Consider the following 25545-nt stretch of genomic DNA (forward strand, 5'->3'; position numbering starts at 1 on the left):
ACTACAATGGAAATTATTGTACAGTACTCCTTCCCTTGCCTGGAACAGACACTATAATACAATATCTCTCACGGATCAATCCTACAATGTTCTGGGGAGCTTACTCAGTCCAGGATCGCGGAGGTTACCAATGAAAAGGCGCCCTATTTGCGCGCATGTGAATGGAGCAGCGCCAACGCGTCTGCGTCCGGCTGGAGTGTTGGCTTCCCACGTGCGTTATTGGTGGCGCTTCATGTAACGAGGATTACACCAGAAGTTTATTGGGGCATGTACTTATCAGTAGACCCTATTGTGTGAAACTCATGAGAAACTGCGCATAGGGTTGCCACTTCAGTTGTTCCAAGCCAGGAATGAAATCCCAGCAAAAATATATCTCCTGAAAAATAGAACCCAGATTATAAACTCTTTTCACAATCCGGTACCCTAAACCTGGACTTCTGCAGAACAGCGAGGCATGTGGTCTTCCTATGGCGGTAGAAAGACAGACGCAGCTCCTAAGGAAGCCGGGAGAGATGGAGCACTCTATATTTTTCTCTCTCTGTGGTCTCTCTCTCTTTCCGACTTCATTTTAGCACCTGCAGCAGCAGCAACCAGGGCGAAGGAAGAAGGAGCAAAGGGCTGCTGCTGGCGCGCCTGAGAGGCAAGGTTAAGCAGCTTTCTGGGTTAGTTCGGTTCTTTTTCTCCTTCTTTCTCTTTTCAGGGAGGGGGAAAGTGGCTTGGTCTTTCAGAGAACCACTTGCAGCCGATCTTAGCAGGTGATACCTTGTGATCCTCTTCGCAAACCCCAGCCTTGCAGCTTATCGAGGAGATCGGAGCCAAAAATAACGGTTTGTAATAATAATGATAATGATAATGATAACGTGGCGCTGTAATCTAGGAATGCAAGATCAAATGTTCAGAGAAGTGACGGCTGAAATCTGGAGAACCCGTTGTGTGGCATGGTATCCTTGAGATAAGGATGCTCGTGGTGGTATATAATGTTGAGCTCAGAAAACAGCTATATCTTTGAAATGAGATAGGGAAAATTTAACTGCTCTGTTGTAAGTGAAGTGCTTCAGCATCTCTGCTGTGATTGTGGGGTTCCTATTCGCATCCGTATACAGTATGCTGTAATGTCATATGTTTTTCACTGCAGTCATGCAAGCTGGATGCATCAACTTTCTCAGTTGGTCAGAAAATACTGTAGATTTCCACATGAGTTGTAGAGTTCCTGGTTCAGTGAGAATTGTTTCTTCGTGCAGATCTTCCTCTTTTAAAGCCAGTTCCTTTTAGAGGCAGTAGTGGTGGGAAGTTGCACCAAGTGCATCTTGGTTTCCTGCCGTATATTGCTGTGCGTGATATGAGGAATGGAAAATTCCAGTGGAAGTAATCAAAATACATTTGAAAGAAGAATACATTTAGGTGAATATCTACAGCTATAAAACATTCTCCTTTTGGTATATTTTTCTATGGAGAAAGATTATTTACTCAGACCTTTCTTTGTATGCTTTGAAATTCGCTAAAATCTTTGTCTGGAGAAAAGAAGCTTTGTGAGCTTTGAAAAAAAACCTTTTATATCGTGCTTATTCTAAAATGTCCTTCAATATATGCAGCTAACTCAAGTGAGAGTGTTAATTCTCTGGAAAAGCTGGCCTGGGGGTGGCGGGGGGGGGGAGGCTGACACATTTAAAGGGGGGCACAGACTGAATAATGTGGGAAGGGGATTTTCTATTCATCTGTTCAAGTTTTAACCTTGTTGGCCAGGGTGAAAAGAAAAGCTTGAGAATGGCTGCTCTAGAATAGCCTGTCTCCTCAGTTTTTGTTTTTATAATTTTGAGAACTGTTTATTGGTGCTTTACATGGCAACCCTCTATATTTCCTCAGAATTAGGTTCTGTTGTGTTCAGTTGAGGGTTGCAGCCTTCATTAGTTTTTGTAGAAAAAGTTAAGGGCAGGGAGCTAAATGCTTTTTTCACAACATCCACTGCAAACTGGCCTCTTTCAGTTTGGACTCTGCAAGGAAATTAATCTACCAACACAACTTCTAAAGGCATGAAAGTGTATAATTCAATACTTGTTCTCATTGGCAGACAGTATTCAGCGTCACATGGAAGTATTTTGACTTAATATCCCTTAACAATGCTGTGGGAAAGAAGGAGCCATGTCAGAAGACGCAGCTAGTGAAACACCGCTTTCCTTGAAGACAGTAGCTTTAAGAGTATTTGATTTTCCTCTTTCCTGGTATTATTCTCTAATCAAGGTTGGTATTGCATCTCTTTATTCCTGTGTAATACTTTGAGAAGACTGTTTATGCTTCAACATCTAACAGGGTTTTACACAATCAGCTACTATATATACATATTTCATTAAAGTGAAATGTTTGTACATAAAATTTTTGCATTGGCAGTTCTAACCATTACAAAACAGAGCATGTGTTCTAAGCATGTATTGCTAAAATCCACACCCTATTTTCTTATCAGCAAATGTTGTGGAATGCTTTAGCCAGTGTTTCTGATTTATTTCCACTCAATTTATGAATTTCAGTTTTGCTCCTTACATATGCGCTAACTTAAAGCAAGAATATGGAGGCATCATTTCATTTTTGATTATGATTAGTGAAATGGGGAAGGTTGAAGTAATTTAGAGCAGGCGTGTTTGGTGCAGGACCAAATGCCACATCTGTATCTAAAGCAGAGTAGGGTGGAGTCCTGACTGCTAAGAATATAGCTGCATTTAAAGAAAAGAGGGAATATTCAATTGTTATGATCATTTGGAGAGAGGACTGAATTTAGCCAGACAAATGGCTTCTGTTTCATTTGCCTCAATGGAAATTGTACTCACAATGAAATGACTCAGAAAAGCAGGTTCTGCTCACCCCTGACATAAGAAAAGGAATCCATAGGTGTCCAAAATATTAATTGAGAAAGTAAATATTAATGTGTTCAGATATGCATGTTGGGCTTTGATTGTTGAGGCTTTCTTTGTAAACAAAACTCATGTATAGTATTCTCACAGTACAGTACTATTTATCAGCAACAGGCAAATCACATGCAGCAGTAGAATGCTGTGTGATGGCGGATGACTATGCAGCATGCAGGAAAGATACTAAATCAGCTGGAAATCTTTTATATCCAGCACTCCAAGTTGCTTGTGCAGACAGGATCTTGATCTGGGGGTCCACAAATATAGCCCCTGCACTTCCCAGCTGTGCTCATAGAGACCAGCCCCCATCCTCAGCTGGGTAGGAAAAAGTGTATCAGTGGACACTATCAAATTATACAGTCTTACTTTAATGTATCAAATATATTAATTAAAACCATATGTGTACTGAGAACTATTTAAAATAATGTGATCACTAACTCAATTGTAATATGTTTGTTCATAATGTTCAAATATTATATGGCAACATATATCATGCTATGTTATATGCTGCCATACAATAATGCAAAGATATACCTAAGGATGTGTCTAAAATATGTTTACCATGTTATGTAAATGGATACGTGAAATACGCCCAGTTATGGAGCAGAGTTTGTGCATTTGAACCAAGTGCAGTAACATGCCTGCAGTGTGTGGGGAGCACCTGAGGTTTCACATTAAAACATCAAACACTGTTTTTAGAAATACATTCACTACCTAGATATCAGAAGAGTATCTGTGGTAGACTTATGAAGCAAAAGAGGACAAAGTCTTAAACATTGTTTTGTAGGCTTTTTTGCTTCTTATTCATGAAGTACACCGAAAAGGAAACAGGTGACCCTGACAGAAGATAAGAACAAAGTTAATAAGATATTTATTGAATGTTATCTAAATGTCAAGTTGTGTGTCTGTTTAGTAGTTCCAATGTGTGGGTTTTTACTAACAGGCTCTTATACAAGTAGTGACATAGAAGCAGTGAGTGAAAATCACAATTCTATTCATCTCACAATTGTGAGTTTTTAAAATTTGCATATTTTATTCATAAAATATATGCTATCTATATTATTATAGTAATACAGTGGTGCCTCGCTTAACGAGCGCACCGTATAACGAAGAATCCGTATAGCGATCCCTTTTTGGGGATCGCTATACGGAGCTGCCCCAATCGCCGCACTCGCTTTGCGACGATCGGGGCATCCGGCGGCCATTTTGGAGCTGCCGATCAGCTGATCGGCAGCTCCAAAATGGCCGCCGGATGACCCGAAATGGCCCCGTCAGTGTTTTCGCGCCCTCCCCTTGCTTACCGAGGTCGCGAAAACTCTGCGGGGGGCCATTTCGGGTCATCCGCGGCTATTAAAATGGCTGCGGACGACCCGAAATGCCCCCCCGCAGCGTTTTCGCGACCTCGGTAAGCAAGGGGAGGGCGCGAAAACACTGATAGGGGGCCATTTCGGGTCATCCGGCGGCCATTTTGGAGCCGCCGATCAGCTGATCGGCGGCTCCAAAATGGCCGCCGGACCACGAAAACATCGCTGGAGGGGTACGTTTTGGCGCCTGTTGGAACGCATTAAACTAAGTTTAATGCGTTCCAATAGGCTTTTCCTGCCCCGTAAAGCGATGTTTTCGCATAGCGAAGGTTAATTCGGAACGGATTAACCTCGCTATACGGGGCACCACTGTACTTTTAAATAACTGTTTTACAACATAAATTTACATTTACTATAAACATAGTAAAATCTCAGTTGTAACCTCAAACAGAAATTATGAAATCTCATCTGTCAAACTGAACTGAAGCAAAAGTACTTGATGTCTGAGGATAAAAACCTTATAAATGTGGTATATATTGTGTTTCTGATCATTGAACTTGTGTCAAAACCTAAGATTTCACAATGCATCACAGATGCTAGATTCTAGAAGATAGTGTCTTCTTGTCATGGCCTACAAAATGTGTACATGGAGACATACCCAATTAATGTTATAATTATGTAGCTACTGTTTTCCTGAAAATAAGTCCTGCCCCCCAAAATAAGCCCTGCCCCCAGTTAAGTGAAACCCCTGCCTCCACCACAGACTCATTGTGCAGCAACCAAAAGAAGATGACATGACTGTATTTGAATAAATGTAGATGGTTGTACATGAAAAAAAAAATAAAACATCACCTGAAAATAAGCCCTAATGCGTTTTTTGGAGCAAAAATTAATATGACCCTGTCTTATTTTCGGGAAACATGGTATCTGAATTTTGTAATGGGTTCACTGGATATTTATGTATGTAGTATGCAAACAAGAAGGCTATTCTGCTACTAGTCCTTTCTTGAAACTTCTTAGGCATTTATGCTGGAACTGCACACATTCTTCTTTTTACAGATGTCTTTTGTTTTAGAAACTCCATCCACTCAGCCGGTAATCTGTAGGGAAAGACAATGTTCAGAGATGAAACGGCTTTCTAATCTCTTCTTCTTGGGCCCTTTCCAGCTGAAAGTAGCTTTCCTTAAGCTGTAGTTAGCCTTCTTCAGCTATGGGAAAGATGTACTCTTTAAGTCATACTCTTTGTCTTGTTACTCATTTATAATAATTTTTGAGAGGAGGAACTCTGCCTATTCCAGTATGGTTTCTCATTTAAGCTTATAAAATTAAATCATTGCCAAGCTGGCTGGGAATCATGCCAGCTGTAGTCCACCAGATCTATCACATTGTGATAGGCTGAGGTAAACTAGGACATTTTGATTTGGTATAAAGTGTAGAGCAGGGGTGAGCAATTAATTTCTATAGGGGGCCACATGAAAAATCTGAATTGTGTTCGGGGGCCGAACCAACTTTACTTAAAAATAAAAGATAAGCAACTGATCAACTTTAGACAAAAAGCTATAAATGGTTTTGATGTTCAACTTGTTCAGTGAGAGAAATCCAGTCTGTCTTGGGCTTGAACAAGTGCTTGAACATCGGACTGGAGTGATGACTGGCGGGCCGGACAGGAGAGGCTCGCAGGCTGTATGTGGCCCTCGGGCTGTACTTTGCCCAGGTCTGGTGTAGAGAAAGGTCTTTTATTATGGTCTGCCAGTTTCTGTAATTAGAGTGCTAAACTGTTCTCTGCAATATGTGCATTACCCAGCTGTTCAGATTTGCAGGTGCAATTTGTTTTCTGTTTTGATCAAAATGTAAAAGTCACTCGTTCAGTATGATGGCTAAAAGAAGGGGCAATACTTGCTTATCAAACATGGTATGCAGAGATACCATTTTCTGGCCATATATTGAATTTGTTGTTCTTACAAAAATTCTCTGCTCTTTTTGAAAAAACAAATGTTTGTTTAACATGAGGCATTGTATATGGCTTTGATATTTCCCATGTAAATTTAAAATGTGTACCCTCCCTGACTGATTGGCTGCTGAGTGTTTTTTTAATGGATTGTTGTACAGTACAGTATCTTACAGCATTGAATTTGTTTTGGTGTTGCTTACTTTTTAGTATTGTATTTGATTCTTTTAGTATTGTATACCCGCTGTTGTTAGCTTAAATACTGTATTTAATTGTCTTTTTAAAACATTTTATTAGTTTTTTAAACCAACTACATTCAATTCATGCTTGTTAAACATCGTGTTACATGGGTTGCTTATAATTATTTGGTTTTTGCGTCTTGATGTCTTCTTACTTGTTTCTTCAAAATCTCTGCATTTTTTAAACATTTAAGCCGTTCATGTGTATATTTTAGTATACAATATTGCCTGCTATCATAATATTGCTCTCAGAGTATAAAATGTTCTCAAAATCCTCTAAAAACATACCTAATAAAAGTAATTCCGGTTCCAAATCTATATAATTTTGAGGTGATTTAACCGACGAACGTTGTATTTTATACCAATAATTACTGAGTAGGTTCCTAACACCATAATAGATGTTATCTAAAGCACTTTATACAGATTTTCTTTATATAATTGTTTAGCCATTTCTATCTCCACATTTTCTATCACGTCTATATCAATATCATAGCTAATGTATATTCATTAAGTACTATTTGTTTTGTCCCGTCCTATATCTAGCTTCAATTTACCTTAAAAATCACAGTGGTACGCAAGCGGGATCTGAAAGCCTTAGGAATGGACTGAAACAGATGGGAAACCTTGATATCTGAGCCTTCAGTCTGGAGGCAGGAGGTGCATCATAGCCTCTCCCAATTTGAAGAGACCCTTGTCCAGCAGGCCGAGGCAAAGAGGCAGTCCCGAAAGCAGCAAAATCAGGGAGCTGGACAGGGGACAGATTGTATTATCTTCAGTGTGGAAGGGATTATCCCTCTTGAATTGGCCTTCTTGGCCACACTAGACTTTTCCAAATCCTCTACACAGAGCACGTAACCATAGTCTCTCGAGACTGAAGGGTGCCTAATCTAAATGCCTTTACCCTGATTTGTTGTTGTTTAGTCGTTAAGTTGTGTCCAACTCTTTGTGACCCCATGGACCATGGCACGGCAGGCCCTCCTGTCTTCCACTGCCTCCCAGAGTTGGGTCATATTCATGTTGGTAGCTTTGGTGACACTGCCCAACCATCTCGTCCTCTGTTGTCCCCTTCTCCTCTTGCCTTCACACTTCCCCAACATCAGGGTCTTTTCCAGGGAGTCTTCTCTTCTCATGAGATGGCCAAAGTATTGGAGCCTCAGCTTCAGGATCTGTCCTTCCAGTGAGCACTCGGGGTTGATTTCCTTCAAAATGGATAGGTTTGTTTTCTTTGCAGTCCAGGGGACTTTCAAGAGTCTCCTCCAGCACCAAAATTCAAAAGCATCAATTCTTTGGTGGTCAGCCTTCTTTGTGGTCCAGCTCTCACTTCCATACATCACTACAGGAAAAACCATAGCTTTGACTATGTGGACCTTTGTCGGCAAGGTGATGTCTCTACTTTTTAAGATGCTGTCTAGGTTTGTCATCACTTTCCTCCCAAGAAAGCAGCGTCTTTTAATTTTGTGGCTGCTGTCACCATCTGCAGTGATCATGGAGTCCAAGAAGGTAAAATCTGTCACTGCCTCCATATCTTCCCGTTCTGTTTGCCAGGAGGTGATGGGACCAGTGGCCATGATCTTAGTTTTTTTGATGTTGAGCTTCAGACCATTTCATTAAGAGGTTCTTTAATTCCTCCTCACTTTCTGCCATCAGAGTGGTATCATCTGCACATTGGAGGTTGTTGATATTTCTTCTAGCAATCTTAATTCTGGCTTGGGATTCATCCAGTCCTGCCTTCCGCATGATGTATTCTGCATATAAGTTAAATAAGCAGGGAGACAATATACAGCCTTGTCGTACTCCTTTCCCAATTTTGAACCAATCAGTTGTTCCATATCCAGTTCTAACTGTTGCTTCCTATCCCACATATAGATTTCTCAGGAGATAAGGTGCTCAGGCACTTCCATTTCTTTAAGAGCTTGCCATTGTTTGCTGTGGTTGACACAGTCAAAGGTTTTACGTAGTCAATGAAGCAGAAGTAGATGTTTTTCTGGAACTCTCTGGTGTTCTCCATAATCCAGTGCATATTAGCAATTTGGTCTCTAGTTCCTCTGCCCCTTCGAAATCCAGCTTGTACTTCTGGGAGTTCTCGGTCCACGTACTGCTGAAGCCTATCTTGTAGGATTTTGAGCATAACCTTGCTAGTGTGTGAAATGTGTACAATTGTATGGTAGTTGGAGCATTCTTTGGCACTACCCTTCTTTGGGATTGGGATGTAGACTGATCTTTTCCAATCCTCTGGCCACTGCTGAGTTTTCCAAGCTTGCTGGCATATTGAGTGTAGCACCTTAACAGTGTCATCTTTTAAGATTTTAAATATTTCCATTGGAATGCCATTGCCTCTACTGGCCTTGTTGTTAGCCGTGCTTTCTAAGGCCCTCTTGACTTCACTCTCCAGGATGTCTAGCTCAAGCTCAGCAACCACACTATCTGGGTTGTCCGGGATGTCCAGATCTTTCTAGTATAATTCTTCTGTGTATTCTTGCCACCTCTTTCTAAGTAACTCCTTCTCTTTTTTTGACTTTTCCCAATTCTTGTTTCTGTCTCTCTAAACATTCTGCTGTCCATTGTGTCATCTGAAAACATTTTATACACTTGATCCAATATATCTTTATGTACTTGATCTATCTCCAATATATCTTTATGCACTTGATCTAGCTCCAATAGATCTTCCAGGCTACTTTTAATTAATTCTGCTGATTTTCTTCCCTTAACACAGCTAAAATTCTCCTTCACTCTAGGGTTAGAATTAAATCACCTAGATTTTCTCCTCTGATTTCCTCCAGCCCTTCTTTTGGTTGGCATACATCATCCAACACCCTCACATTTCCTTGTTCATTATTCCCTGTCTCCTGTTGAATATAGTTCTTCTTTAGTTGCTCTTTGAATGAGTTGACAGCCCTGTTCACTCAATGTTTATATTAGACTTTCCAAAGTTAATTGTTTATGTTTTAGTCAGTTCTCGGGGGTGGGGGAAGAAAGTTAAAACAGAGTTCCACGTTTGAGTATTCAAGGTCATGTTCCTGGCTTTTTGCCAACATGTAGATAGCCATAACAAACAGTTTAACTCCCAGCGTTGTTTGGCTAAAATAATTTTAAGAGGAAAATTTATTAAGTTCAATGTGAAAGTAATACCAAACTTCCTTCCTTGAAGTATAATTAAGTGTTTAATTAATGTCCAATTTATTTTCTTTGTGTCTCTTTGCATCTCTTTCCCCTTCTCCAGATCCACCACTGTTCTATTTAGTGGTGGGGCTAAGAGACGCTTATTTCTGTTAAAGGAATTATTCCGTCCAGGGATAATCATAGAGCAGTATAGTTAAGATTTTGTATCTCACCCAGTGCTAACTACAGTGTTAAATTGGCTTTTGCCGGCTGCCGACAACCTGCAAGCAAGCTGGTTCAGCTGCTTGTTTCCACCCGCTGGTTGATTAGGGAGTTTCCTGGATCAAACGTCAGTAACCGCCATCCCCCCGTGATCAACAAGTTTCTCCCCCATTTCACCACCTCTTCGGGGTGGTTTTAACCCCCTGGGGGGTCCCAAACAGGTTGGAATTCAGCCTGGGGGATGGAGCTCTCTCGTCCTGCTGCTGTCTTGTCACAGCGTCAAGCTGGAACTATATTTTAATTGTTGTAACCTGCCTTGAGTCCTTTTTTAAGGAGACAGGTGGAATATAAATATTATAAATAAATAAATAAATAAATAAATAAATAAATAAATAAATAAATAAATAAATAAATAAATAAATAAATAAATAAAGTTGGAAAACTAAACACAAAAAATCCCAAAACTAAACACATAATGTAAAACACCTAATGCAGTCTACTTGTTCATATATTTTTTAAGGTTAAGATCTCGCCAGGTCTGAAGAAGTTGTTTGTAGTGACAGCGGTGGGTGCAATATCTGTGCTTTTTCTTGCCCATCAATTCAAAAGAAAGCGTGGAAAGAAATCCAGGAAACTCTCTCCATGGGAACCAAGCCATCTGGTGTTAGATCACATGAAAACCTCTGCATCAGAGAAAGGCAAGTGACGTATGCAAGGATGGATCCTATTCTAAGAGTGCAATCCTATACACACAACTTGGAAACTGTACACATGTGCAGGAGTGAACTGCACATGTTAGAGGAGGCAAGAAGATTAGTTGAAGGGGGAATCAGTTATAAGTAATCATGTTGAGACTGGGATGGAGTGTTATAGGCTTGAAAACTCACTGTGGCATCTTAAAGTATAATGAGTTTTATTGGCACACATTTTTGTGGGCTATAGCCTGAAGATGTGGTCTACAGTCCAAAAGCTTGATAATCTTTAAGATGCCATAAGATTCTTTTTGTTCTTGTTGCAGTGGAGGTACCTACACCCTTTGAAATTTATTGTTGTCGTTTCATCTTACATACTGCCCCATAATGCTAGAGCAGTCTCTGGGTGGTTTACAACATAATTATACAAGGAACACTTTGTCCCCCATCAAGTTGAGTACTCATTTTACCTACCTCAGAAGGATGGAAGGATGAGTCAGCCTCAACCTGAACCCATCGGGATCAAGCTCTGGTTGTCAGCAGAGGCTTGACTGCAGTACCACAGTCTAATCACTGCATCATGGGGCTTGCTGTGCCAATTTATAGACTTTGATGCCATTTTGGGTAGAAAGATGGGTATATAAGAAAAATCACCCAGAACAGTATAATATACCACTTAAAAGAGGGAGAAAGATCCTATTTGGGTATGGTGATAACTTTACAAATTATGATTGCCATGAAGTGCATGGAGTTGATGAATAATAATAATTAGCAGCTTGAAATTCCTGGGCCGGATACTTCATATTAAGTGCTTGCTAGTTCCTCCATTGTCGATCTAAATCCAGAGAGGGTTTGTGACAGTGGGAATTAACAAAGCTGCACCTTAGTGTGCAAGCCATTCCATCATTTCCCTTCACTTCAACATAGTTCTCCATTAATACATGTGGCCAAGCGGGCTATTTTATGCACACCTTTCGTGTGTCCGTTTTCTACTTAACTGTGGCTTACTCCTTTTCTAAACTGGTGCTTTAACCAGCACGGAACTTAAAATACGTGGCGAGCTGAAGGTACATTTTTTTGTTGATTCCAAGGTGCACGACCAGAGCAGGTGTTTGAAAATACCTATTTTAGATGCATTTTGTTTTATATATGTAAATAATTTCTATCATTTATTGTGTAACTTTTAAGTTTCAATTGTATTTTCAGATTCCAGTTGTTCCAGCAGCAGACAAAACCTATCACTATCACTAAGTTCAGCCAAAGAAAAAGGTTTTCAGTCTTACATCAATGCAAATGGAGGTCTCTGCAGTAAATATTCGGGTTCAGCGCAGAGTTTGGCCTCAGTAAGTGAGATTTATGAAGCACAATGATAATGTACTTTGTATTCGCGAAGGCTTTCATGGCAGGGATCTAATGGTTGTTGTGGGTTTTTCGGGCTCTTTGGCCGTGTTCTACAGAGTGCTGTCCTCTGAAGATGCCGGCCACAGAGACTGGCGAAACGTTAGGAAGAATTTAACCTTCAGAACACAGCCAAAGAGCCCGAAAAACCCACAACAACCATAATGTACTTTCCTTCTCTTTCTTTCTTTATAGCTACTCACAGATGTCAAGTCTGGCATACTAAACCTTCTTCAGAATTGATGCCATTCCCTCACTGTCTTTCTGAGGAATCTTGGTGCTTTCTGCCAGACCATTTCATCTCTATCCTGCCATGTTTTAAAAGAGCTAGTATGTGATGGCTTTTCAAACACTGAATGCAATAATCATCCACCAGCTTTTCTGTGTGTACTGGCAACATGCTTTTGCTTCAGCTGCTAGCAAAGTAAACTCTAAAGCAGTTGATATACATTGCTTTACCATGCATTTCATTCTTCTCATGGACGATTCTGACAATTTCTCTTCAAAAATTCCACAAACCGGACAATTAGGAGACCGTTTTCTTGTGGTGAGCCTCACATATGGCGAGTATATTATAGATGACCAAGGACTGGAGGTGACACATGGAAGAGGAAATAAGCATTACACGTACAAGAGGATGGGTGCCTAAATATGTGGAAGACAGACATGAGGGGAGTAGCAGAGGAAATATGTGCCCAAATAGAGGGGAGAGACTGGGCAGCACTGATGAGGTTTTATAATGGAATTTACCACGAGAACCATTATCTAGTGTGTTCTAGCCACAATCAGTGCTTAAGATTGTATGTGATTTTTGTTATGTTTTTATTAGTTAAAACAAGTAACACTGCTAAATTATGATAACAACGAAAACTACTGAATTATATTTTTTTTCCAGTTAGGACTAACTAATCAGACAAAGGAAAGAGTTACAGTATCAGTAGATATGTAATTAACAAGTGCCTTGTGCTTACCTGTACATTTTTAAAAATCAGGTTCAAAGTGCCACATCATGTCCTAGCTGTGTTTGTGCCAATTCCAATTCTTGGGACAAAGGAGATGAAAACGATATGAAGCTAATCAATATCCCAGTAACTACTCCAGAAAACTTATACTTGATGGGTAAATGAGCGGTCTTTCTTTAATGTATTACTTTCTTGCCAATATTTTAAAACATTTAGAACAAACGATTCTAGGGTATTGTACAATAACTGCTAACACCTTCTGCTACCCACCCAAGTATGATAGCCCTTGTTTTTAACACCAGAAAGTAACCAAAAGTATTTAGTGTCTTTTATAGGTCATGTAAGCTCAGTCCTAAAACTGTGTTCTCCATTCACTAACCCATAGGCAGATATTAGGAACGATCAAAGCACAGCATTTTATATTTCTGTGGGTAGCAAAGGCATTTGTTTCTGTAAGCAGTTATTGTAGTTCATTGATTATCCAGAGGTTCTGGATAATCTTTTCCTGGTGAATGTTAGAAGCACGTGGAATAGTTCTATAGTACATGGAACAATTAAACTGGAAGTAATCAATGGCCACTCCTATCTTATCCCCTTTGCATAGCTCTTGTGCACGTCAGTGAACTACTGACACCTAGAGAAGAGGCATGTTTTAGAAATGCTCCTGGAAAGTAAAAAGGGCTCCAAATAGCTTCAGCACAAAAGCCAAGACACATAACTACCAGGACAGGCAAATTCAAAAATTTGATGAAGTTTGATGTGTTTGTTTTTGAAAAATGTAAAAGCATTGTGATCGTTTCAGGGATGGAGCTGTTTGAAGAAGCCTTGAGGAGATGGGAGCAGGCCCTGACCTTTCGCAACAGGCAGGTTGAAGACGAAGCCGACTGTAGTGTCATCAGACTTGGAGCTGGTGATGCTATTGCGGAAGAAAACGTTGAGGTGAGTAAAGGACAGTAGTGTATTTGGATGACAGTTTTTACCAAAGTACTTTCAGAGTTTTCTAGAAAGAGCACAACCGATTTTGGTTTCCATCAAAATAGCTGTTATTACACAGAAGAGCTTTCTCCAAGTATGTATTGTCCTTTATCATTCCCTCCCCCCCCCCACCATTATTCTAGTGACTACTCAGGTGTTAGCCTGAACTCATGGAGGGCTAAATGTGTGGTGGGATAGAAGGCGCACATGTAAGCCAGGTCTTCCCAGTGTCTCTCTGCATCCAGAAATAACTTAGGCCTTTGCATAATCTATAGAAACTCTGTAAGCACATTCAACTGAATTTGGTTACAGACTCTTCTGCAGGGCCCTCACGCTCAATGTGTTACTTTAAGAGCTGAGGATGGGGCTTATGTGTATGCCAACTGCCCAATATATATATGTTTATATGGAAGTTCCATAGGGTTCCATATGGATCTAAAGTCTGTATATATCTAGGATAGCACTTTCTAGTTTCCCCAAAGAGAGCTCCTAGAAGTAAACATGGTAGCACAGTCTTAAGAGCTTAGTTGCTATTAGCCATATGTCCTTTTCCAGATCCTGCTCTTCTTGTGTGTGGCATTATTGAAAGGATTCATAACTGGAGGATTTCTTGTTGACCTTTGCACATCTCAGGAGCACCGTTAGCTTCCCAAACTATTAGCAAAAGAATCCATTTACATGGTGCATTTTTTTCCTTTCCAGGATGTCATTAGTGCTGAATTCATTCATAAGCTTGAATCTTTGCTCCAAAGAGCTTATCGACTTCAGGAAGAATTTGAAGCTTCTCTTGGGGCATCTGATCCGGCTGCCTTTCCCAATGATATTGGTGAGTATTCTGTGTGTGTGTGTGTGTGTGTGTGTGTGTGTTGTTGTTGTTGTTGTTACGTTCCATGGTTCCATGTTTCTGGACAGTATACATGGTGCCTGAGGCGTCAATAAGCAAAACTGGATGACAAGAAATAATTCATATTTTGATTTTTTCCCTCACACAAACATCTGACACAACAGAATTTATTTAATTCCCACAGACTGTGGTAACACAAGAAGATGTAAAATCATTTGCTGTACAAGTGTATAGATGTTCAAACTGAACTTCTGTCATGAGTTTCTGATCAGACCACCTTAGATGTTTCTACTAGAAGCCATTGTTTGTTTGTTTGCTTACTTTGTTGGTTGTAGGAAAGCTTTCTTCCCACAGGGGACCCAAGGTGGCTCACAACAATTAAAACTACTGTATACAATAATCACAGATTTTAAAATGCCATTGTAAAAGTATACAAAAAATTTAAACATTTGTCAGTATTAAAACCACAATTAAATGTCAATTTAAAATTTAAAAACAAACCTTAGATCCCCACTTATTGCTTAAACGCCTGCCTGAAAAGGAAGGTCTCTGCCTGATGACGGAAGGGCAAGAGGAGGGAGCCTATTCTAGTTTCACAGAGCCGCACGTGCTTAAGCCTGGGAACAGCCACTGAGAAACACCTCTCTTGTATCTTCACCAAACAATCCTGAGGAGAGGGCCTCCTCAGGAGATCTTAAAAGCTGAGCAGGCCCATATGGGATGATATGGTCCTTCAGATACCCTGGACTTGAAGACACAAATTGTAAGTGAGGCATGTTTCAGCATGGCAAGATCAGACATCTCAATGAGCAGGTGCAACTTACATATCAGCTTTAATTGTGCATAATCCAGGCGCACATCCAAGCTGCAAAACTGACTTTTCAGTATATGCTGAATCCCTGTCCCCTGAGGTACATTTTGACTGAACAGGAGCATCTCTGCCTTATCTGCATTTTTTCATTTTGTTAATCATTATCCAGTCCATTACTGACAACAGGCACTGATCTAGGCACAGAACATCTTCCTTGGTATGAGACCCAAAACTCTGGACAACATCTCCCAGTGTTTCCATATAGATGTTAAATAGGATATGAGACAGGACTGAAGTCTGAGGTACACCACAAGCCCATGGCCAGGGTGTTGAACCCGTTTTCTCCAACATCACATTCTGACTTCAGCCATCAAGGAAGGATCAGAAGGCAAGGGTGTAACACATATGTGGTGGCATTCACCTCTCCAAAGATCCCATCCTCGAGCAAACGGGGAGATGTGGGAGACGGGTAAAATGGGTACAGGGTCTTGTACATGGAGCAGTTCATACTCACCAAAACAGGGTGTGGCTTATTGCTATCCCTTTCTTTCATTTTTCTTATTTTTTAACATACTATCTATCAGAAATCCATGCTCTATATTTTTATTAGAAATGTGGGGAACAATTACAGATACATCTGGGAATAATTCTGATTAAAAAAGAATCTAGCTACTGTTTCACAGTAAGTCTGGCGAATCCCTTGCCCAGATCTGACTCAGTGCTCAACCTACACTGATACACACAAGTAGGATAGCAAAATGTTTCTGTTGACATGCAAAGCTGATGTGTATCAGAGACGTGTCCCTAGACTAGAACCTATAAAAATACAAAGATCAATATTTGGATGGTCATGAAAGAAAAATAATACACATGCTTAGCTGCGCCCGTGGAAGGCAAAAGGCAGAACTTGCAGTGGCTAATTAACAACACACAAACCCCTTTGATTTTTGGGTGTGTGCTCTTTGTTTTCTGTAGGTATTATGAGGCAACAAGATTTGTCTGTGACCACAGCTGTAAACTAAACAAATTGTTTCATGGTATGATTTGCTCAAACCAGATGAAAAAGCCTTGAAACTGGGGAACCAAGAACATCACAAAAAGGTGTTGAATTCCAGGCTGACTGGTTTATTGCGCTTCACGTTTTTGTTTTTATATGAGGTGTGAACCTAAATTTTTAGCTGATTACTCAGCATAGTCTAAGGCGGCAGTGTGGAGAGTATGGCCTTCCAGAAGAGGTTGAAATCATCTCCCATGGGCCCTAGACAGACGAGCCAAAGGTGAGGGCTCAGAGGTACAGCCCAATGGAGGAGTTTTGTAGGGATTGTTGAGAAATTGTATCATGCGAAGCACTTTAAATGGCTTTTACAAATGCTAATGAAAATCATATAGATGCCCTGGAAATATGAATGAAGGTGAGATGTAATTCCTTGTAATTAACAGATGGAGTTCAGAAATGTGTTTCATCCGAAATATTAATAGGCTGAGAGCATGCATGCCAGTTATTGCTATTTTAGAGCCCTCATGGGCTGAGAAGCAACAAATATATACTTTTATTTTTAATTAATAGACTGTTTAAAAGCAGCAGAGCACCTTCACACGGTTAAATTCATAATACCAGATATACTTGTAAGTTAACCACCAGTATATCGTATATGCTAGCAATTAACTTAAGGTGTTTTAAAAATAATCATTTCTTTCTATTTTTTCCCCCTGTAAAATGCAAACATTTGAAAAAAAAATAGTTAAAAAGTACAGTAAATCTCAAAAGGAGAAGGAGAGCATCTAGATTGGAGGTAGGAGAGGAGAGATAAGGGATAAGGTCAGATCTCCTTGTGTTCTTCAAGCCCTAATTTAGTTCTGGTGTCTGTGCTATAGACTTCTATAATCTCACAGGCCCTAACTATTTTTTTCATATTCCAAGCAAATACATCTGTTTACAATGCTCAGATATGCTGATGTAGGCCTTACTAAAGTAGCCAGGAGACATAAGTGCATTCAAAGGATGCCAAAGTAGATCGGTCCTTGTGCCAGTTAATACAGGTTGAGTGCTCTCCTATTGCCAATTATTTGGAAGGTGCATTTTAGGACTGTCTCAACTGGTTAGTTCATAGATTTAATCTTTAGCATTAAGATCAGAGGCAGACATTTTGTTCCACAAGCTGCTATGTGAAATACAGGTAAACGTCTAATAATAAAATAATTATAATTTATATTTGATTTTATGTTTTCCATTTTATTTTGTTTCTGTTATATTTTATGTTTCTATTTGCTCATATATGTTTTTCTAGGTTTGGTTATATGTTCTTCTGTTTTTACAAATAGAAATGGGCTATCCCCTGAAATGTGTTGCTCTAGGACTAATTTTTGCATTTGAAATATGAATGCCACCAGGGGTCAGCAGTCCAATTATTATTTTTGATAATGCTCCATGCATACTTCCTTGTGACACACTAGTTTAAATTTAGTTAGTTTTCTGGCACATATTTTCAACACCTGTCACTGTAAGTCAGTATATAGAAAGGGGCTGTGTGTCAGCACTAACACTACAAGTCACACTGCTATATGTTGCCATTCGTGCACATCTGCAGATCAACAGTTGGACATCAGATTCCTTTTTAATTTATATTTCTTGATGGGGTCAACCAGCATCTATAATTGGCACAGGCTGCAGAGCCATCAGGCTGTCGATCCAAAGGTTGGCAGTTCGAATCCATGCAATGGGGTGAGTTCCTGCCAACCTAGCAGTTCAAAAGCAAGTACAGTGGTGTCTCGCTTGACGAGGATAATCCGTTCCAGCAAAATCGCTGTAGAACGAAATCATCGTCAAGCGAAAGTAAAAATATATTCGCGAAGGCTTTCATGGCCGGGATCTAATGGTTGTTCTGGGTTTTTCGGGCTCCCAGCTCTCAAAAATACAACGTGCAGAAGGTCAACAATTTCTACCCAGCCACAAGGATGGGATCACTACACACAAAAGACCAGCTAATGACACCCATCAACCACAGGAACAGCTAATCTCTTCTCCTTAGCACAACAATACACCCACAACAATACACACTAATCACCCATCTACAGAAAACGACAAAAGCCTATCTCACAGCCATAAATACTGCACTCCCAAGCCAACTACACCAGAGCACAGGTTGCTGTCCTCTGAAGATGCCGGCCACAGAGACTGACGAAACGTTAGGAAGAACAACCTTCAGAACATGGCCAAAGAGCCTGAAAAACCCAAAACAACCGAAAGTAAAAATCCCATTGAAATGCATTGAAAACCGATTCAATGCATCCCAATGGGCAAAATACCTCAGCGTCCAGTGAAGATCCTCCATAGGGCAGCCATTTTCCAGTGCCTGTAATGCGAGGAATCTATCCTAAAACACAGCAGGGAGCCATTTTGCACGGTGGGCGGCCATTTTGAAGACCCAATGATCAGCAGTTTTGATCGTCTTTAAGCAAAAAATCGGTTCCCGAAGCAGGGAACGGATCATCGTAAAACGGTTTTTCCCTATTAAAACATTGTTTTGCATTTGCAAAAGCAATCGCAAAAACTTCATCATAAAGCGATTTCCTCGTCTAACAAGGTAATCGTCAAGCGGGGCACCACTGTAGATGAAGAAGTACCACCTCACTGGGAAGGTAACAGTGTTTTATGTCTAGTCATGTTGGCCACATGACCACGGAAAGTGTCTACACACAAACACCAGTTCTTTGGTTTTAAAATGGGGATGAGCACTGGCCCCTAGAGTTGGACATGACTGGACTTAATTGTCAAGAGGAACCTTTACCTTTTAGTGTTATCAGGTTACTAGAAAATATGTAGTTAAATTACTAAGAAGCTAGCATTCAGAAAAGGTGTGTGTATTCAATTAGCAGCTTCACTTTTACAGTATATGTATTTTATATGTATTTTTGGTATCTTCGTTTCCATTCTGGAAGATTAAAAAAATCATATACACAGTGTAGCCACTTCTCTACAGATAATAAAACAAAACAGCTACTTTCTTCCTGGATGTTGGGTGCCATGACTTCTGGTGTTTTGTTTTGTTTTGTTTTGTTTTGAAAGCTGGTATGTGTTAGTTACCAGACATTTGCAGTCTAGTGCCAGAGAGATGTCTGATTGTGCCTCCTCCTTTAGGGAGCCAATCCATCTCCTATTTGATCTTCTTCTTTTCCTGCTGCCTTCAACCTTTCCCAGCATTATTGTCTTTTCTTCAGAATCCTGTCTTCTCATGATGTGCCCAAAGTAGGACAGCCTCAGTTTCAATGTTTTTCCAGGCCTGATTTGATCTATTAATCATTACATTCAAAACTTTAATGCAACCACTAGAATGATGAAGCTCCAATTGTCCTTAGGCCATGTTTATATGAAGAACCATAACATGCACAGGCAGGCACAGGCCTCTCCTTCAGCAGAGTCATTTGCTTTGGATTCCAAATTTGGGGGGATTTTTTTGTTTATCTCGCACGCTGTCTTGCCTTGGGGACTAAGTAGGGCTTTCAAGCTTGATGTTTTGAGCTAAAGAGCCCTGCCTACTAATTCATTTTCCAAGATGGTCTAATGGTGCACACCCGCAGAAGCAGTGGGGGAGTAGCAGATGGGTTGAGCCAAAGTGTTCAGAACAAAGTGAACCCTAATAAAAATGACACATGAGAGGGTATTTGGAGAGCCATCGTCTTCATGCTGCTTGCTTCAACGTCAGACTTCTTGAACATAAAAAAGGCACTTCATTAGGAAAGAACAAGAAAGATGGTTTGAGTACCTCTCAGTTTCAGTATTATTCTTGCAATTTTCAAACTGGTTAATATGAGAGGTAGAGACCCAGTTTCTTCTTCCCCACTGTCAGTGGCAAAGGGGCTTACCCTCTTTCCTGAACAAAGCATTATGGTGAAATTTTTCACAGGTCTTGTCTTGTACTTGCAGATGGGTGTGGGAGGGAGGCACCTTTAGCAATTTCCCACTGCTGTGTTCTCCGCCACTTTCTTCACATTGTATCTGTGCGCCTGTTTCAGCAGTAGTAGAATTTTCTGAATGGTGCAAGCGTAGCTTCAGACGTACAGAAATAAATTTTAAAAATGAGTTTTCCCCATTCTTTTTTGTCTGCTTAAAATGACTTAACAGCATGAGAAAGCCTTGCCATTCTTGAGCTGTGAATGATAGTAACATGATACATAAGTTATTTAGAACTATATTAATGCCTGGGTTTTATTTGAGCTCCTTATTCAGAGCATGTGCTTACTCCTTCTCAAACCATATGCTTCACTCATTGGCATTAGTCAGGGCTTAAAGATAGGCATATGAGTTAGGGGGTGAAGGGGGAAGTGTCATCTTTCATATCCTATCATGATCAAATGCAGACCTGCAGAGATAATTTTATATACATCCTGCAGATGCTTCTCTTTGTAGAAGAGAAGAAAACAGCCACAATAAACTAAGTTAAAGGATACAAAGTGATATAATATAAACAGATTCTTTCCAAAAAGCTCATTTCACCATAAAATAAATATTGGCATATAAAATGTTTCCATTCTCTCCATCTGAATTCACTTTAAACAATTTATGACTTGTGTTTTGTTGTCTGTACATAGGCTGCTTTCTAGCCCTCCATTCTTCTAGCATGCCCCATACTGTGTTGGACTGCCTTCTATTGTGTTTTCCAAAATTCCACAGGCAGCTCTGGTTTTCCTGAAAATTAGTGCAGTGCCAGCCCCAGGAAAAACCAGGAAAGCAGCAGACCCCTCTCCCAGACATGGAGATGGGCCGAGGTGCTGCTGTAATTCTGGAGATTTGCAAACACTCAGCTTGATGGCCTGCTCATAAAGACATTAAGGGAAAAGTGTGTCCTGATTGTCTCTTGAGGGTTAATGCCTTCCTACATCTGAGCTGCAGAGGAGGGCAGGGGATTCTCCCCCTCCTCCAAAAACCTTGCATCTTGGAATACACTGTGGCATGAACAGTGGTATAGGGGTAAGGTGGGGGGGTGGAAACTTAGTAGGGGAGTGGAAGGGATAAAGGTAAAGGTTCCCCTTGACAATTTTTGTCCAGTCGTGTTCGACTCTAGGGGGCGGTGCCCATCCCTGTTTCCAAGCCATAGAGCCAGCGTTTGTCCGAAGACAATCTTCCGTGGTCACATGGCCAGTGCGACTTAGACACGGAACGCTGTTACCTTCCCACCAAGGTGGTCCCTATTTATCTACTTGCATTTGCATGCTTTCGAACCGCTAGGTTGGCGGGAGCTGGTACAAAGTGATGGGAGCTCACTCCGTCGCGTGGATTCGATCTTATGAATGCTGGTCTTCTGACCCTGCAGCACAGGCTTCTGCGGTTTAGCCCGCATCGCCACCACATCCCTTCAAAAAGGGAAGGGATAAAACCACTCCTTAAATATCTCACTTACTTACCTTGAAAGTCCTATTAAATTTCTATAAGTCAGTTCCAACTTGATGGCACATAGCAACAAATAGGGGTAAGGTGGTTGTTGTGGGTTTTTCGGGCTCTTTGGCCATGTTCTGAAGGTTGTTCTTCCTAATGTTTTGCCAGTCTCTGTTGTCCTCTGAAGATGCCGGCCACAGAGACTGGTGAAACGTTAGGAAGAACAACCTTCAGAACACGGCCAAAGAGCCCAAAAAACCCACAACCATTAGATCCCGGCCTTCGCGAATACATTGAACAGGGATAAGCTTTGAAATATAGAAGCTCCTCATGACAGCTTCCTTAGACCCATATGCAGGAAAATCTATAGTTGAGGCCTTGGGAAATGGGTACAAAATTGATACAGTATTTTAGTGTCTCTATCCTGCTTTTCTATTGTTTATACTCGGAGAAGGTTACATGTTGCTTAAAGTATCAAGTAAAACAAAGCACCATGCTTACAAATACAGTCATGTTGATATATGTAGCGGGAAACCCCACAATTAGACTGTGCCTATATAGCAGAAGCTTGTGCCGACTTTTGCAGGACTGAAAAGAAGCTGAAAAATCTAAACACTTGGCCAGATTTGGTCAAATATATGCCTCCCAGATTCCAAGTTTCTTCCAGGAGTCCTTTACTGTGAGGGCCTCCTCTCCCATTTTTCCCCCTGTTTTCACACCCATCTTAATTCCTGCACCTCTCATCTTTGCCACTTGGCATGCCCGCTGCCCGGTATCATCCCAGACATCATGTCTGCTTCCACCCACTGAGTGATTTGCCCAACAATTGAAAGTCCTGATGGATCATTTGACAGTAGGGGGACCTGAGCAAACAACTACACACTGGTACAATCTGCAGTTACCTTTTTTTGTCTCTTTAAAAGCAATATGCAAAACAACCATCCCATCACAGGTCGTCACAGACCTCCATGGTGGGTGGTTATATCTGCCATTTAGATTGCCATTTGGAAAGCAAGACATTGGGCTGCCTTTTAGTAGGAGCTCACACATCACAGCCCCCATGTGGATTGACCGCCAATCTCAATATGTTCAGGCTGAGTTAGTTAATGTTTTACAGGTGTTGCACATGTTAGATTATATGTTGGTTAGCAATGCATTCTGAAACAATATAATGATGGCTGGTCCCCTAGATGAGAATTGTAATTGGCCTTTATGTTTCCAAAACGTAGGATCTGCAAAGAGGGCTGACCCTGCTCTGAAATTCTGTGGAGCTCTTTCTGCTCACTTGGGTGTCAAGTCATCCTGCTCCTTCCTCCGCAGTGCAGTTGTATATACAAGTTCTGATTGACTACCGGGACTGTCAACATTTGTGCATTAATTTCTAACCATCTTCTTCTGAAGCATCCCTCTCCCATAACTTTTCCCTGGAGCCTAACCAAATTTCTGCTTCCCTTGCTGGGGACTGTACTGAGTATTCAACACTTTGTCACTGAGGTGTCCCCCAACTACCATTGCTTTTATGTTAATGACCATTTCATGACATCAGAACAGTTTAACCAGTAGTTTGGGATGGAGGAATTGCAGACAGGAAGAGATGGTATTAAAAATAAGGCTAAAAGCTACATCTGTGTGTGCTTATCTGCTGTAAGATCCAAACCGAGTCGCGAATAAGAAGTAATAAAGTGGTGTTCTAATGGAGGTGGATGAATAAATGAGCATAAACAACCTTTTTATATTTAGTTGAGATCTCAACTTTCTGCCTAAGTTGAAATGTTTGTTTTTCTAAGTGCTAATCTTGCACTAAAATTGTTAGAATAAACATGACTAATTCATTTTTCTGTCTCTTCCCGTCTCCAAAGTTACAGGATATTCAAGAAATAGGAACTGCCTGTGCATCTTTACTTATGCCCAGTTTTTAAATAGAGCACCATCTCACATGTCTTGTTTTTGTTTTTGTAGGAAAGAAGTATTGCTGTATCACAAGTTTCTTTTAAAGTGAATTCTGTTTTTAAAAGCTAATTAGAATAAGATATTGATGGAGGAAGGTCAGAGTTTACCAAGTGGCAATATGAAATCATAGTAAAAAGAGCAATAGCCTTAAACTGTCAAAGCACAGGAAATTTACATTTTACATCTTTAATTTATTGAATACTTGCTGTCCAATGAGATTCATAAGATCACAGATGCTAAGAAGAAATCTCTCAGGGGAAAATGTGTTTCATATAATCACTTGTATCTTTTGGAAAATACCATTATCTAAATCAGTTTTTAGGTTATGCATCTAAATTTAGTATCAACTTGCAACTAAAGTAGGCCTATTGAATCAGTGAGGATTTAGTGAATTAACTCCTCTGAAAGTTCCATTGATTCAGTAGACTGACTCTGGTTTAGCTTACTACTGGATTTTACAGCCTAAGAGACACAGTGAGAGAAAACTATATTCTCTTTCCTTCCCCTCTTGGTCATGAACCACTATTCCTGTGACTCAGCCGTATGGAATTTATTTGTCCTGCTGTCCCTCAAATGTGAAGAATGTGAATAAAAGCCTGATTTTATTCACGCTCTGTGAAACACAGAGAAGGAAAACCCTGATTACTGTACCATTTTTGCTCCACTTCCTTCGGCTTCTGCAATTATTTTTTTAAATAAACATTTTTGTGAACAATCCTTACTCTTTTTACATGAAGGTAGCATGACAAAAAAGTTGGCTAAGCTTGTATGATGTACAATTTTTAATCAATAATAATACGTTACTATTGTGCCTTCTTCGAGAATTATCATAAAGTATATAGTGGGGGCAAGAAGAAGAAAGGGAGGAAGTAAGAGAGAGAGAAAGAGGTTGTTGGATAAATTCATGGAGGACAGACCTCGAGTTTGGAAAACCTTTTTGGATTGTAAATTCCCAGTTCTGGAGATTGTCGGTAAAAACAGAGCCTTAACAAACTCTCTTCCTAACCATCAAAGGCTATTAAGTCACAATTGTTTTATGGATCCTCCAGATTCAAAACCAATATGCCTCTTCAATAACAGTATTGAGAATTACAGTGGAAGAAGGATACAGTATAGGCTTTATATGTTGCATATAAGGTTCTCAAATGCATCTGGTGTGCTAGTGTGGGAGCCAGGATGTGGCCCCTTTTTGGTTTCAGTGGTGGCGCTGCGGGCTAAACCGCAGAAGCCTGTGCTGCAGGGTCAGAAGACCAAGCAGTTGTAAGATCGAATCCATGCGACAGAGTGAGCGCCCGTCACTTGTCCCAGCTCCCGCCAGCCTAGCGGTTCGAAAGCGTGCAAATGCAAGTAGATAAATAGGGACCACCTCGGTGGGAAGGTAACAGCGTTCCGTGTCTAAGTCGCACTGGCCATGTGACCACGGAAGATTGTCTTCGACAAACGCTGGCTCTATGGCTTGGAAACAGGGATGAGCACCACCCCCTAGGGTCGAACACGACTGGACAAAAATTGTCAAGGGGAACCTTTACCTTTACCTTACAGGGTTTTTTTATATTGCTAGAAAGACAAATTCCTCCTCAATCTTTATTCTTCCCCAGTTAGCCCTTGTGTGGAGCCATAACAGTTAACCTAGGAGGTGGTAGGCAATGGGCAATGTGGACTGTCTGCATAGTCTGTAGAGGACTGGGAATTATGGCTTTGCCTAGCATGCAGAGGGATCCTGTGCCAAAGAACCGGCTAGCTGCTGAGAACTGGTGATCCTGAATCAGTGATCTGGCTTACAGTTTCATGGTAATAAAAGTCATTAGACGAAAAATCTCCCCAGAGA

At 40.6% G+C, this 25545-nt stretch overlaps 1 protein-coding gene across 12 annotated transcripts in view; it reads left to right on the top strand.

Moving 5' to 3' along the window:
• Positions 1 to 215: 215 nt before the first annotated feature.
• Positions 216 to 25545, top strand: part of MIGA1 (mitoguardin 1) — a 50642-nt gene continuing 25312 nt past the window's right edge. For 4 of the 12 annotated variants that reach the window (XM_072997821.2, XM_078393003.1, XM_078393009.1 and 1 more), the window contains exons 1-7: positions 216 to 662; positions 2069 to 2238; positions 10233 to 10410; positions 11611 to 11747; positions 12795 to 12921; positions 13567 to 13703; positions 14442 to 14565. In XM_072997821.2, the coding sequence (XP_072853922.2) occupies positions 2140 to 2238; positions 10233 to 10410; positions 11611 to 11747; positions 12795 to 12921; positions 13567 to 13703; positions 14442 to 14565 (802 nt within the window). In that variant the 5' untranslated portion in view covers positions 216 to 662; positions 2069 to 2139. Of the gene's footprint in view, positions 828 to 1128; positions 1402 to 2068; positions 2239 to 10232; positions 10411 to 11610; positions 11748 to 12794; positions 12922 to 13566; positions 13704 to 14441; positions 14566 to 25545 lie in introns of those variants that run through there. The other 8 variants (XM_078393004.1, XM_020794700.3, XM_078393010.1 and 5 more) reach the window with 4 other exon arrangements.

Source organism: Pogona vitticeps, chromosome 4 (genome assembly GCF_051106095.1).
Source record: "Pogona vitticeps strain Pit_001003342236 chromosome 4, PviZW2.1, whole genome shotgun sequence".
NCBI classification, from domain to species: Eukaryota; Metazoa; Chordata; class Lepidosauria; order Squamata; family Agamidae; genus Pogona; species Pogona vitticeps.